This window comes from Myxine glutinosa, chromosome 1 (genome assembly GCF_964187855.1).
Source record: "Myxine glutinosa chromosome 1, kmMyxGlut1.1, whole genome shotgun sequence".
Taxonomy (NCBI): domain Eukaryota; kingdom Metazoa; phylum Chordata; class Myxini; order Myxiniformes; family Myxinidae; genus Myxine; species Myxine glutinosa.
The window spans coordinates 20,724,975-20,740,465 of NC_136261.1; the positions used below are offsets into that span (position 1 = coordinate 20,724,975).

A 15,491-nucleotide genomic window follows, 5' to 3' on the forward strand; every position below is an offset into this window, starting at 1 on the left:
AGTAGATGGGAGGGTTGTCCAGTCGATCTTTTCGGAGAGACATAGTAAGAGTGTGAGATTTGTCAGGATTGAAAGACATGTTCCACTTGTTTGACCAGTCTGTGATTTTGTCCAGGTCTTCAGAGAGTGAGGAGGCAGCAGACTGCCGATCTGAGGGAAGAGGAATGGAGCGGCAGAGAGTGGAGTCATCAGCAAAGAGATAGAGAGGATTTTCGAGAGAGTCAGAGAGATCATTGATGAAGACCAGAAAAAGCACGGGGCCCAGAACACTGCCTTGGGGAACTCCAGCCTGAACAGGAAGAGGAGATGAGAGAAACCCATTCAGGGCCACACGTTGACGACGACTAGAGAGGAAGTCCGCCAGCCATGCGTGGAGATTTCCATGGATACCAAAGGAGGAGAGTTTGGTGAGCAGACTTAAAACTTAAAAAATTAAATAATTCTCATATCCGAATCCATATTCAGATCTTCACCAAAATCGAATCGATTCTTCTTTGTCACATACACAACCGGTTCACCAAGTTACGTCCAAATCCGTCGACAAATTTTTGAGATATCCTGCTATGTATCGTTTTTGGCCCCATCTCCCAATGGTGAAGAATCACTTAAAAAATTAAATAATTCTCATATTCGAATCCATATTCAGATCTTCACCAAAATCGAATCGATTCTTCTTTGTCACATACACAACCGGTACACCAAGTTTCGTCCAAATCCGTCCACAAATTGTTGAGATATTCTGCTATGTATCGTTTTTGGCCCCATCTCCCAATGGTGAAGAATCACTAAAAAAATTAAATAATTCTCATATCCGAATCCATATTCAGATCTTCACCAAAATCGAATCGATTCTTCTTTGTCACATACACAACCGGTTCACCAAGTTTCGTCCAAATCCGTCCACAAATTTTTGTGATATTCTGCTATGTATCGTTTTTAGCCCCATCTCCCAATGGTGAAGAATCACTTAAAGAATTAAATAATTCTCATATCCGACTCCATATTCAGATCTTCACCAAAATCGAATCGATTCTTCTTTGTCACATACACAACCGGTTCACCAGGTTTCGTCCAAATCCGTCCACAAATTTTTGAGATATCCTGCTATGTATCGTTTTTGGCCGTATCTCCCAATGGTGAAGAATCACTTTAAAAATTAAACAATTCTCATATCCGAATCCATATTCAGATCTTCACCAAAATCGAATCGATTCTTCTTTGTCACATACACAACCGGTTCACCAAGTTTCGTCCAAATCCGTCCACAAATCTTTGAGATATCCTGCTATGTATCGTTTTTGGCCCCATCTCCCAATGGTGAAGAATGACTTAAAAAATTAAACAATTCTCATATCCGAATCCATATTCAGATCTTCACCAAAATCGAATCGATTCTTCTTTGTCACATACACAACCCGTCCACCAAGTTTCGTCCAAATCCGTCCATAAACGTTTGAGATATCCTGCTATGTATCGTTTTTGGCCCTATCTCCTAATGGTGAAGAATCACTTTAAAAATTCTAGTAGCCGGATCCGAATCTTCACCAAAATCTAATCATTTCGTCCTTGTCACATACGCTAAATCTCTGCCAAATTTCGTCCGAATCAGTCCACAGCTTTTTGAGATATTTTGTTCACAACCGGACAGACAGACAGGGTGGAAACATAACCTCCATCCACCTTTGGTGACAAACGGACAAACAAACGGACAAATAGACAGACAGGGGTGGAAACATAACCTCCATCCATCTTTGTTGGCGGAGGTAAATATTCATTCCAAGAATTCTTATTTTAATCAATTCAAATTGCCTCTTGAACGTTTCTCTCAATTTGAATTTGCAAGAGTTGACTGACTATACATTGTGACTTTCTATCCTATTTTGTACCCAGACTGCGGTCGCCATTTCTTGCCATCCACCGGACTTCAAATTGCTGGAGGATCAGATGCACCTGCTGGTTCATGGCCATGGATTGCTTCCCTTCAATACAAGAACAATCATATATGTGGAGCAAATCTCATTGCTCCAGGATGGCTCCTCACTGCTGCTCACTGTGTGCTTGGGTATAAAGAATCACATAAAAGGGGGAAAACAAATAATTTTACACTATATTATCATCTCACTCATTCTCATTCAGAATGTATATTCCACCAAATTGTAAATTCCCAATCAATTAAGCAATTAACTCCAAGCTGTACCTCTCTCCCCCAGAAGGGAGAAACTACTTGAGAACTGGGTGGCCTATTTGGGCTTGATCGACCTCTTCAACACAGATGCATCTGACGTCGTCATGGCGACAGCAGTGGCCATCTATTCTCATCCTCACTATGACAGTCGCTGCATGGACAGTGATGTTGCCCTGATACAGCTTGCCCAACCACTCAACATGACAAGTATGAGACACTTATACAAACATGTTCTATTGTAACGGTCAAATTCTGCTGATTATGTGAGTCCAAGTATGAAGACCGGGCTTTGTATTTTTAGCCGCGTCGCAGACGCTGCTCATAGAGTGTCCTCTGCTGTTGTTGTTGTTCTTCTTGTTCTTCTTCTTGTTCTTGCAGAGAAGACAAAACCTCAAAGCTCCACCCATTCTGGGAACCATAGCTCCACCCATTGTGGGAGAGGCTTCATATAAACAAATATCCACCATTTTATTAACTCGCATAGCTTTGAGGCCTGTTTTGTAGGCCCGTGGTGTCTTCCTCTCTCACACAGTTTTATTTCAAATCAAATTCAATATATCATTTCATTTTTCACAGTCGCTAACAGTTTTAGACTCGGTTGAAAAAAAACGGGAAGAAAATCCGATGAAAGTTGCCCTTTATAGAACGAAATGAATTCTCAAAGGCCTGTAACTTCAAGTCCATTGAGATATATTTTTTTTTAAATCGCGGCATGGTCAGTCATACACCGCCCGAAATAAGAGACGGGAAAATGCCGAGATATATTAAAAATTCGTCCATTTGATGACAATCGTCACGATGAAATATTTAATTTATACGTCGTCACAATAATGTGGAGAGAGGAGCATAGCTTCGTTCACGTGTCGCCACACACGGGAAATTGCAGATATATTTTTTTTAAATCGCGGCATGGTCAGTCATACACCGCCTGAAATAACAGACGGGAAAATGCCGAGATATATTAAAAATTCGTCCATTTGATGACAATCGTCACGATGAAATATTTAATTTATACGTCGTCACAATAATGTGGAGAGAGGAGCATAGCTTCGTTCACGTGTCGCCACACACGGGAAATTGCCGAGATATATTTTTTTTAAATCGCGGCATGGTCAGTCATACACCGCCTGAAATAACAGATGGGAAAATGCCGAGATATATTAAAAATTCGTCCATTTGATGACAATCGTCACGATGAAATATTTAATTTATACGTCGTCACAATAATGTGGAGAGAGGAGCATAGCTTCGTTCACGTGTCGCCACACACGGGAAATTGCCGAGATATATTTTTTTAAAATCGCGGCATGGTCAGTCATACACCGCCTGAAATAACAGACGGGAAAATGCCGAGATATATTAAAAATTCGTCGCCACACACGGGAAATTGCCGAGATATATTTTCACTTTGCACAAAAATAACATCAAGTAATCGAATCAATAGGAATGTCCTGTGCCTATAACATCGACGTTATAGGCACAGCTGCATCTAGGCATTGTGTAACATCGACGCGGCTTTTGTTTTAATTAAAACTTTTTGTACTTGTTTATATATAAACCAGCATGATGAAAATTATTACACTCCACCCCAACCTACCATCTTGCACAATGTGTGCACGAGCGCGAACTTCCATCTTACCATGCCAACTCCACCCATGCGCGTTCTAACCATGCCAAATATTGGAAATTAAGATGGAATACCATTTCATAAGGACATACCTTTTTGTGGAAGATTTGATAGGAGATTACTGGTGTTCTATTATTAGTGGTCAGGACTGCATTTGCAGGTAACCTACAGTTTGTTTCACCTTTCTTCATAGTTTTATTTTCTGTGAAACAAGTTTTATTCCTCAAAGATTTGTAAACAATCGATGAAACGCAGTACCAACTAGAACGGCACTCGGTAGAGCGCGTACCTCCGCCAGGCTGAACAGTTGACGTTTTGTGTCGCACTGATAGGCTGGATCTGGATTCGGACCTGAAGCAAAATCTAATCAATTCGTGCTTGTCACACACCCAACCTGTCCACCAAGTTTCGTCCGAATCCGTCCATAACTTTTTGAGATATCCTGCTTTGTATCGTTTTTAGCCCAATATCTGAATGGTGAAGAATCACTTAAAAATTAAATAATTCTCATATCTGAATCCATATTCAGATCTTCACCAAAATATAACCAATTCGTGATTGTCACACACCCAACTTGTGCACCAGGTTTCGTCCGAATCCGTCTATAACTTTCTGAGATATCATGCTGATGGACAGACAGACAGACAGACAGACAGGGGTGAAAACATAACCTCCATCCATCTTCGGAGTTCGGTGGCAGATGCAATTAACAGATGGAATTTAACTTGATTAAAATAAATTCGACAAGGCTTTCATCAGTAAGAAAACGTTGGGACAAAAATATAATCTTTTGGCGAGGCTTGGGAAATAATGTGACACCACGCAGGTCATGAAAGATGGACAGAGAGACACTTTCTATTGGGGTTTGTTTTTAAGAATGTCGACAAGAGAAAGTATTTAGGCTTGAAATTACACTTTTTGTTTGTCATGACAATGATTGTTTTGAAATAATTTTGGGTGTGCGTATCCTCAGAATATATCCAGCCAATCTGCCTTGCAGAAGAAGACCAATCTTTCAAACCTGGCTTCATGTGCCACATCGCCGGCTGGGGCTCATCACACCCGAAAGGCTAGTTTGCAGCTTCAGCTCAACATGTGTGCCTTTGTTTCAGCTCAACATTCGTGCCTTTGCTTCAGCTCAACATGTGTGCCTTTGCTTCAGCTCAACATGCGTGTCTTTGCTTCAGTTCAACATGCGTGTCTTTGCTTCAGCTCAACATGTGTGCCTTTGCTTCAGTTCAACATGTGTGCCTTTGCTTCAGCTCAACATGCGTGCCTTTGCTTCAGCTCAACATGCGTGTCTTTGCTTCAGCTCAACATGCGTGCCTTTGCTTCAGTTCAACATGCGTGCCTTTGCTTCAGCTCAACATGCGTGCCTTTGCTTCAGCTCAACATGCGTGTCTTTGCTTCAGCTCAACATGCGTGTCTTTGCTTCAGCTCAACATGCGTGCCTTTGCTTCAGCTCAACATTCGTGCCTTTGCTTCAGCTCAACATGCGTGTCTTTGCTTCAGCTCAACATGCGTGCCTTTGCTTCAGCTCAACATTCGTGCCTTTGCTTCAGCTCAACATGCGTGCCTTTGCTTCAGCTCAACATGCGTGTCTTTGCTTCAGCTCAACATGCGTGCCTTTGCTTCAGCTCAACATTCGTGCCTTTGCTTCAGCTCAACATGCGTGTCTTTGCTTCAGCTCAACATGCGTGCCTTTGCTTCAGCTCAACATTCGTGCCTTTGCTTCAGCTCAACATGCGTGCCTTTGCTTCAGCTCAACATGCGTGCCTTTGCTTCAGCTCAACATGCATGCTTTTACTTCAGCTCAACATGCGTGCCTTTGCTTCAGCTCAACATGCGTGTTTTTGCTTCAGCTCAACATGCGTGCCTTTGCTTCAGCTCAACATGCGTGTCTTTGCTTCAGCTCAACATGCGTGCCTTTGCTTCAGCTCAACATTCGTGCCTTTGCTTCAGCTCAACATGCGTGTCTTTGCTTCAGCTCAACATGCGTGTCTTTGTTGCCGTTTCTTGCATGCTTCCTTTTCCCTGGTCTTTTCACTTTTTCCTTTCCTATACAATATCTCTCACACATTCTTTTTTTCACACCATGATCTGACATCCACCTTGATACTACTTCCTTCCCTTGTGCATCACCAGGTCCAACATTCTCGAAGCTGCAAGAGGCCCCCGTTCCACTCGTTTCCACAGAAACCTGCATGAATCAGATGGCAGATAGCTTCAACATTACAAGTCACATGATCTGTGCTGGGTACCCCCAGGGGGGGATCGACACCTGCAGTGTGAGTAGAAAGTGTGACCGATGCAAAAATGACCGTCTTATAGACCTATGGAATTTTGGACTTGGTAAAAAGCTATTGTTGTAAAAACACCACGAAGTGGCGAGGATTTGAGATTTATTTGTTAGGGAACATTTATTTATTTATTATATGTGCAGATAACGTATAATTTATGACCTCCCTGGGTGCCTGTCCCCCACCCCCTCAATTCATCCACGAAGGCCTGTATATACTGCAGTATATTTTGGAACTTTGTCTCCAAGACGTAATAACACCAAAAAACATTCACTCCAGTTGAGTGTAATCTTAAAAACACCCCAAAAGCTCATGTTTGCATTCGTACCGGCTTGACTAGTCACACCTTTACATTTGGGGGACTATCTCCAGCGTTACGGAAAGCTGTTACCTTATGAATGGCTAACTTATGATGATATTTAAACTACACACACACACACACACACACACACACACACACACACACACACACACACACACACACACACACACGGTCGGCCATTTATGTATTCCTGGTTTTGAACCCCTGTAAATCTGTTGCTAAAAAACGAAATTAAACAAAATATTTACAGGATAAATCAACATATTTCAATTTTTTGTGTTTACATTTTTATTGAATTCAGAAATGTACAAAATTAGTTATGGATTTCGACGATTTCCATCGTATTCTAGCAGTGTGCATTGCCTCACGATGCTCCAAGACCATGTTCTGTCGCATTCCGACCGTAATGTCCCCAACTATGCTTGAACCCGATCTCTCAGGTCTTCAATGTTTGCTGGTTCAGTTGCATAAAGTTTGCCCTAAAGAAAGCCCCACAAGAAGAAATCTTGCAACATAATTACAGGGGTTCAAAACCGGGAGGAATACAAAACCTCTCAAAACTGAGAGGAACACTCCCCAAGGTAATGTTCTGGGCCATGTGCTATTTCTGGTCTTCATCAATGATCTCTCCGACTCTCTGGAAAATCCTCTCTATCTCTTTGCTGACGACTCCACTCTCTGCCGCTCCATTCCTCATCCTTCAGATCGGCAGTCCGCAGCCTCCTCACTCTCTGCAGACCTGGACAAAATCACAGACTGGGCAAACAAGTGGAACATGTCTTTCAATCCTGATAAATCTCACACTCTTACAATGTCTCTCCGAAAGGACCGACTGTACAACCCTCCCATCTACTTTCTCAACAATCCTCTCCAAGAAGTTCTGTCGCTCAAGCTTTTGGGTCTCACTATCTGCCATGATCTTTCTTGGGTAAACCACATTTCCAAGCTGGCCTCCAAAGCCAGTCGCCGACTGGGCATCCTCCGTCGTGCGAAGTCCTTCCTCGGCACACCTGAGCTCCTCACCACAAACAAGGCTTTCATCCGCAGCTCAATGGAATACTGCTCTCCCCTCTGGGCTGGTGCTCCTGCCTCACACCTAGCTCGGCTTCACGCTGTTGAAACCAAAGCTTTCAGAATCATTGGAATCTCCTGCGATGTAGTCAACTCCGAGGGCCTTTCACTCACTCACCGCAGGCAGTTGGTGGTCTTTCTGTCTTCTACCGACTCCTCTCCGGCCTTGCTCCCCCAGCTCTCTCTGTGCTCTGTCCCCCCAATATTCCTTCAGGTCGCACAAGATCTGCCTGCAACCCTCTTATGGTTAAACTGCCAAAATCTAGGCTCTCTGCTCACCTTCACTCTTTCATTCCCCTTTTCTCCCGCCTTTGGAACAAACTCCCCCACTCCCTTCAATCCCACTCCTTCCTCCAGGTCTTTAAAACAACTGTTCACCACTATCTCTTATCTTCCCCCATCCAAAACCTTGATCTTTTCTACCCCCGGTAATTCACCCCAGAGTCCTTGCAGTGTTCATATGTTTTATTCCTCTCCCACCTCCCCCCAAGTCCTCCCGATGTCCCTGCTCTCAAATGTTGTGTTTGTGTCCTTCCCCTCTCTCCCCATCTTGTCTGCCGCTCCCCTTGTTTTTTGTGTTTTGTGTGTCGGTTTGTCTTTTTGTGTGATTAATGTTAGCTCTTTCACGAGCCTCGATCTTGTATACAAAAAAAGAAAGAAAAAAAAAAGGACCCACCCTGGTAGAACTGCTCACGTCTATTAAGACGTTTCTCTTTTCCCACCTGTGGAACCAATTTCCACATTCTCTACATCTCATTTTCTTCCCTCCCAGTCTTCAACACAGATATTCAACACTATCTCAGGTGTTGGTATACCAATATCCCCCATACACGACCATGATCTTTTATTGCCCCGAGTTTTCCACCCACTTCTGTGACTGAGAGCGGTATCCAACATGTTCACCCCCTGTGTCCTCCCATTGCCCTCATTCTTCCCATGATCCCTTCTTTCTCCAAGGCACCATCTATTTTCTCACTCAACCTTGCTGTTGGTTTTCCCCTTCTCCCCATATATCCACTGTTTTTTTTGCTTTGCCATGGCCTGGTCCCTTCTGTGTTCCAGCTCATCCTCGAGCCAGACACTGCATACTCATAGAAGTACCTATTCGAGTGGTTAATGAAGACAAATGTAAACTAGAAGGGCACTCAGTAGAGATCATACCTCCGCCTGGTTGGCCCTATTCCTCAATGGTGAAGAATCACTTAAAAAAATTAACAATTATCATATCCGAATCCATATTCAGATCTTCACCAAAATCGAATCTATTTGTCCTCGTCAGACACACAACCTGTCCAACAACTTTCGTCCAAATCCGTCCATAATTTTTTGAGATATCCTGCTAAATATAATTTTTGGCCCTATCTCCCAATGGTGAAGAATCACTTAAAAAACTCTAGTAGCCGGATCAGAATCTTCACCAAAATCTAATCATTTCGTCCTTGTGATATACGCTACATCTTTGCCAAATTCCTTCTGAATCCGTCCACAACTTTTTGAGATATTTTGTTTTTGCTGCATGAAGAAGTAAACATTCACTTCTTCATGCAGCTGTATGATTTCAGATTGGCACCTCTTTATATGAACTTTTTCAGAGCATTACTTGGTTCATCCTAAGAACACAAGGGTAGTACAGCATGCACACGAGATTTTTTTGTGTGTGTGTGTGCATTACTAGCTTCGAAGGTTTTCTAAATAAAACTGAAGAATGTGCAAACAGACATTGCTGAAATTTGGAACATATTACCTCGATGTACAAAGTATTTACTTCTGAAATTTGCAGCCGATTTTGTCCAGGAGAAGCCGAGAAACGTATTTTCAGTCCCCATTTTAAAGCTGCATACAGAGAAACGATCCTTTATATAAAGGGAGGGGCGCTTTGCACCTCCTTTATGATACATACATGTGCTGTATATTTTATTACCATCATGAAAAAAGTGTTCTTCTTTTAAATAAGATGCAAATTGACGAATGATAAAGCGTGTAATTGCAAAGGAATGCATTTTTTGGATGTCTAGACCTGGTCTAGACCAGTGGTTCTTAACCTTTTGAAGTGCCCGTACCCCTTGAGTTTTCAAAATATTTTCCCGTACCGCCTGTCAAAAATTACTTAAAACTACAATAATAGATTAATAAAGTTGCTTTATTTTCACATTAAAAAAAACACATTTATGGAAATCATAATGCATCGTGTTTGCTGAAAAGTCACTTTGTTGAAGTAGATTACAGTACAATAATAACTTTTGTAGAAAAACATACTGCACAGTACACACGGACACATTTATAGTGGCTGTTTTGTTGTTGTTTTTCATCAATGATGATGCTGAAACGAGGTTCTTTCTTTGAAATAGCCACACGCATGTCGTCACTTGCATCCAAACGGTTCCTGGCCTTTGTTTTGATGTGTAGGAGTGTTGAAAAACCTGTCTCGCACAAATAGGTGGTCGCAAACGGCACGAGGATCTCCAGGTCTCTCACTGCTAACTGTGGGAATGTTTGGAGTTATGCACACCACAAGATGTCTACCTGCATTGATTCAAACTCCATTCAAATTATTATTTAAAAAACACCCAAACCCTAGTAATTTTTAAACAAAAACATTTTAACCCTTATTTTTTTCTTTAAATACTGTTATACCCTTATTTTTGAATTGAAATTTATTTTGCGGCGGCGTGTCTCGTAACCCCAGCTTGGAGGTTTCGTACCCCCAGGGGGTACAGGTACCCCTGGTTAAGAAACTATGGTCTAGAGGTACACACACCTGCAGTTAGCGCAGTGTCTTTCATGAAGAGTAGACGAGCTATCCCCAGAACCTTGAAGAAATTCCAAATTCCTGCCCCTAACAGTAGCCCCTAAGAGTAGACGACCCCAAAATATCCCCAGCACCCTGAAGAAATTCCAAACTCCTGCCCCTAACAGTAGCCCCAAAGAGCCCCTCAGAGTAGACGACCCCAAAATGTTCCCAGCACCCTGAAGAAATTCCAAATTCCTGCCCCTAACAGTAGCTCCTAAGAGTAGACGACCCCAAAATATCCCCAGCACCCTGAAGAAATTCCAAACTCCTGCCCCTAACAGTAGCCCCTAAGAGTAGACGACCCCAAAATGTCCCCAGCACCCTGAAGAAATTCCAAATTCCTGCCCCCAACAGTAGCCCCTAAGAGTAGACGACCCCAAAATGTCCCCAGCACCCTGAAGAAATTCCAAATTCCTGCCCCCAACAGTAGCCCCTAAGAGTAGACGACCCCAAAATGTCCCCAGCACCCTGAAGAAATTCCAAATTCCTGCCCCCAACAGTAGCCCCTAAGAGCAGACGACCCCAAAATATCCCCAGCACCCTGAAGAAATTCCAAATTCCTGCCCCTAACAGTAGCCCCAAAGAGCCCCTCAGAGTAGACGACCCCAAAATGTCCCCAGCACCCTGAAGAAATTCATAATTCCAGCCCCTAAGAGCAGACGACCCCAAAATATCCCCAGGACCCTGAAGAAATTCCAAACTCCTGCCCCTAACAGTAGCCCCAAAGAGCCCCTAAGAGTAGACGACCCCAAAATGTCCCCAGCACCCTGAAGAAATTCCAAATTCCTGCCCCCAACAGTAGCCCCTAAGAGTAGACGACCCCAAAATATCCCCAGCACCCTGAAGAAATTCCAAACTCCTGCCCCTAACAGTAGCCCCAAAGAGCCCCTAAGAGTAGACGACCCCAAAATGTCCCCAGCACCCTGAAGAAATTCCAAATTCCTGCCCCCAACAGTAGCCCCTAAGAGTAGACGACCCCAAAATATCCCCAGCACCCTGAAGAAATTCCAAATTCCTGCCCCTAACAGTAGCCCCAAAGAGCCCCTCAGAGTAGACGACCCCAAAATGTCCCCAGCACCCTGAAGAAATTCATAATTCCAGCCCCTAAGAGCAGACGACCCCAAAATATCCCCAGGACCCTGAAGAAATTCCAAACTCCTGCCCCTAACATACTGGAAGACATTTCATCAGTGGCACAGTCATAACCCTCTCCCAACCCCCGAAGCCAATGATGCTACCAGTAGCCATTTACTGCATATAAATGAAGAAGAGGTGGAACTGCTCTCCACATATTCAAAATGGCGGTGTGATAGACAGTTACAGTCAGTGTAGTGATCCTCGAGAATGAATGAATGGCGACGCAAATATGCATCTGTGGGGCGTCAAACATTGGGCCGATGGGCATTGTTGTACTTGGTAGAGTTGTTTGGGGAGCCTGGTGTTGGCTCAGCGTTTAGGGTGCCGGCTTGGGATCCTAGGATCCTGGGTTAGAATTCCGGTCGATGGTTGAATTAACACCAGGGGTGTTGACTGTCATCCTTCCGAGGTTGGCAAATTGAGTACCAGCTGACTGGTAATTCCCTGCGTGTCGCAAGAGGCGACTAACAGGGTCGGCGGCAGGAAGGGCATCCGGCCATAAAACATTGCTTCAAAATGCGGGAAAAATGGCCTCTAAATGTGGTTCTTTGTAGAGTTATTTGGGGGCTCATTTTAACCCTTACTCCATAAGCTGTTGATTGTTTCCTCTTGCAAGTCTTCCTCCTCCTTTCATTTGGCTTCTTTTGCATGTATGGACATTCCGCTTTGAAGGTCCACGTATTAATGTTTCATCAACTCCAGCTGTCTGCCATGTTGTTTATGGTGTTCCACACTTCCCTTTTCCCTCTATTTCTCCAACCCACACTTGCAAACACCGCATTTATGGGCCTTATTAGAAAGATATATTGGAAAAAGATTTGGAAAGCTGGCCTCTTATATAAACAGAACCGTTTATTAACTCCTTCCTTCTGACCTTCTTTGTTATTCTTTGTTAGGGGGACTCTGGTGGTCCGTTGATCTGCGAGGACGTGGACCATGAATGGCTCGTCGGTGTCACCTCGTTTGGCATCGGCTGCGCACAGACCAATCGCTCTGGGATCTATGCCCAGGTCGCCTCATTACTGCCTTGGATCAAGCAGCAAATCGAGAAGGCCGAAAGAACAAAACCAGTTCCATGAGAGGGAGACCAAATGGACACCGGAACAAATATCTGGAAAACGAATTATATTTTTCTTTATATTCCTTCTCGACTTCAAATCATTGAGCATTAATTGTATCAGATAAACCATTGTATGACTGACTAGTTGGGAACTTGTGTACCTTGTTGTGTAGAGCAACAAGTATTTTCAATCAAATCCATGCTTGTTGTGACAACCTGAGGCCACGGTTATAACTTTCCCTTTTTTACGGGAAAGTATTTCCACCAGGATGCTAAAACACATTCCCAACCTCAGTGACAATCACGGGTAAACGACAAATCTTCAAACAAAATATTTATTTCTTCACAATGTACATTTGTCAAACTATTTCAGACAGAACCAACAAAAGTCCAGGCAGGTTAAATAGATCTAGCTGTGCCCGCTGTAGATGCGATACACGCAGAATTGTAATGGACATTATTACTCGCGGCCTTAAGGGCCTTGCTCTGAAAGCCCCCAATGCCTCAGACATTGACATTTCCTCAGACAAAAAACGATTTCAAACAGACAATAGCTCCGACCGATTGAAGAATTCGCCAAATTTTTACTTTAAAATGCAAAAGACAGAAATTAATAACAAAAATGCCTCTAAGGTCCCATGGTCGTCGGCCATTGATCATCCCAAGCCCCGACCTTTGGCCTCTCACGGTATTGGCTGTTGCAGACCCTGTTCGTTTGCGCTGCTCCTGGTTCTCGAGGGAAGATGGCTGGAATACTTGAAAATCTGCTTTGACAAATTTTCTGAAAAGTAAAGAATCAAATAAAACGATGTTGCACTTGTTGCCAACGATACACATGGATAAGATGTTTGCACAAAGCAGTGGCTGATGCTCCTTTTTATATTCCAGGGCATTTTCACATCATGAGCAAATCTTGGCGAACTATGTTGAAAGTCTTTTGCTTAGTTTGAGGTGTTGTGCATGAGAGTTCAGTTACTTTTTAAGCAGACCGGGTTAAATTACTTCGAAAGTAAGAAAAGAATGGAGAACGAGAACGGCACTCGGTGGAGGGCAAACCTCCGCCAGGCTGGACAGTTTATGTTTTGTGTCCCATTGATTGGTCAGATCTGGATTCGGAACTGAACCAAAATCGAATCTGCTTGTTCTTGTCACCGAAACAACTCGTTTACCAAGTTTAGTCATAACTCGTCCATAACTTTTTAAAACATCATGTTGTATATCGCTTTTCACCCTATCTCTCAATGGTGAAGAATCACTCAAAAATTAAATAATTCCCGTATCCGAATCCATATTCAGATCTTCACCAAAATCGAATAGATTTGTTCTTGTCGCACACACAACTGGTCCACCAAGTTTCGTCCAAATCCGTCCATAAATTTTTGAGATATCCTGCTATATGTCGGTTTTGGCCCTATTCCACAATGGTGAAGAATCACTTAAAAATTCAATAACTCTCGTATTCGAATCCATATTCAGATCTTCACTAAAATCGAATAGATTTCTTCTTGTCGCACACACAACTGGTCTACCAAGTTTCGTCCAAATCTGTCCATAACCTTTTGAGATATCCTGCTATATGTCGGTTTTGGCCCTATTCCCCAATGGTGAAGAATCACTTAATAATTAAATAATTCTTGTATTCGAATCCATATTCAGATCTTCACTAAAATCGAATAGATTTCTTCTTGTCACACACAAAACCGGTCCACCAAGTTTCGTCTGAATCTGTCCACAACCTTTTGAGATATCTTATTCACAGACAGACAAACAGACAGACAGACAGACGTGAAAACATAATCTCCATCCACCTTCGGTGGCGGAGGTAATGAGCAAAGAATCTTGCTCACAAAGGCTAGTGTCGATCTGTGGCAATTGATGGAATCGAAGGAACGTTGATCGAGGTATGCCAAGCACCCTGGGAAGCTGACGTCTCAGATGTTAGGCCTTCGTTAGTGCAAAAGAGCTCTTTCTTTGGTAATAAATTGAGTGCTTAAGGTCTGTATGTGCAGGCCTGATGTTGTGGTGAAAATGTAAGTTGAACCCAGGTGTGACGCTCACTTAAACCACTGGGCGGTGTCTATAAGACCTCGGGACGTCCGCGACTCGAGGCCACTCCTGCGACTTTATACAATGACATGTAGAATTGAATGGTACGTACCCACTTATATTCTAGGCTTGCTTGCATTGACTGATATATCCAATCTTTCTCATATGATGCCTTGATCCTGACATATATGTTGCATGGTGTATTTTACAGGATGATGTTACGATCTAATTGAAATTAAACCTATCTATGGGACGAGTTGTGGATTTGGTTGATTTTCACAACACTTAATTTCAATTATGATCTTCGGAAATGGTGGGACACGAGTCTTGCGATGGCCGGATGAACGCAGATCACAGACGAGCGTTCCCGACATTCTCCGCTCTCCTACGAGGCCCACCTCGGAGAAGAATGACCGGCGGAGGACCCGTCGAGCTAGCTCCAGCTACGGAGCTCCGACTACTCTCGCCGCCGGTCTGCCTCAAAAGGACCGGATGCGATGGGGACCTCGCAAGCCTTTGGCGGGACCGCGTCGTCAAAACGCGAACTGCTCTCCTGAGGCCCGAACGCCGGAGCAGGCATGACGGACTCCGGCAAGACACCTGGAGAACGATGCTACTGGGCAACGTCCTGCAGCCGAAACCCCGTCGGAACGACGGACCCGCTTGGAGCCGACGGCCCGAACAACTGATTTGCGTGCCTCGGCCTGAGATGAGATGACCACGCGAGTGTTCACGACTCCCTTGACTGTCATGCCGCGCTCGGAAGCACCTCCACGCGCGAATCGCGCGCGTGGCACCCGTCACGTGCACTGCTCTGTGAGGCCTATGATTCCGATCGCTGCTCGGAATCACCTCCTCCTACGCGACGCCGCACGCTGCACCCGTCGCGTGCACTACTCTGTGCCCGACCGATCGCTGCTCGGAAGCACCTCCCCGCGCGAATCGCGCGCGC

The 15,491-nt window shown here is 43.9% G+C and overlaps 1 protein-coding gene across 1 annotated transcript in view; it reads left to right on the plus strand.

Moving 5' to 3' along the window:
- TMPRSS15 (transmembrane serine protease 15) overlaps window positions 1–14,792 on the plus strand; it is a 99,121-nt gene extending 84,329 nt beyond the window's left edge. Inside the window, exons 14-18 of the mRNA XM_078767035.1 lie at window positions 1,891–2,062; window positions 2,211–2,392; window positions 4,786–4,881; window positions 5,958–6,100; window positions 12,330–14,792. Coding sequence (XP_078623161.1) covers window positions 1,891–2,062; window positions 2,211–2,392; window positions 4,786–4,881; window positions 5,958–6,100; window positions 12,330–12,512 — 776 coding nt within the window. The 3' untranslated portion in view covers window positions 12,513–14,792. The remainder of the gene's footprint in view (window positions 1–1,890; window positions 2,063–2,210; window positions 2,393–4,785; window positions 4,882–5,957; window positions 6,101–12,329) is intronic.
- The last annotated feature ends 699 nt before the right edge of the window (window positions 14,793–15,491 follow it).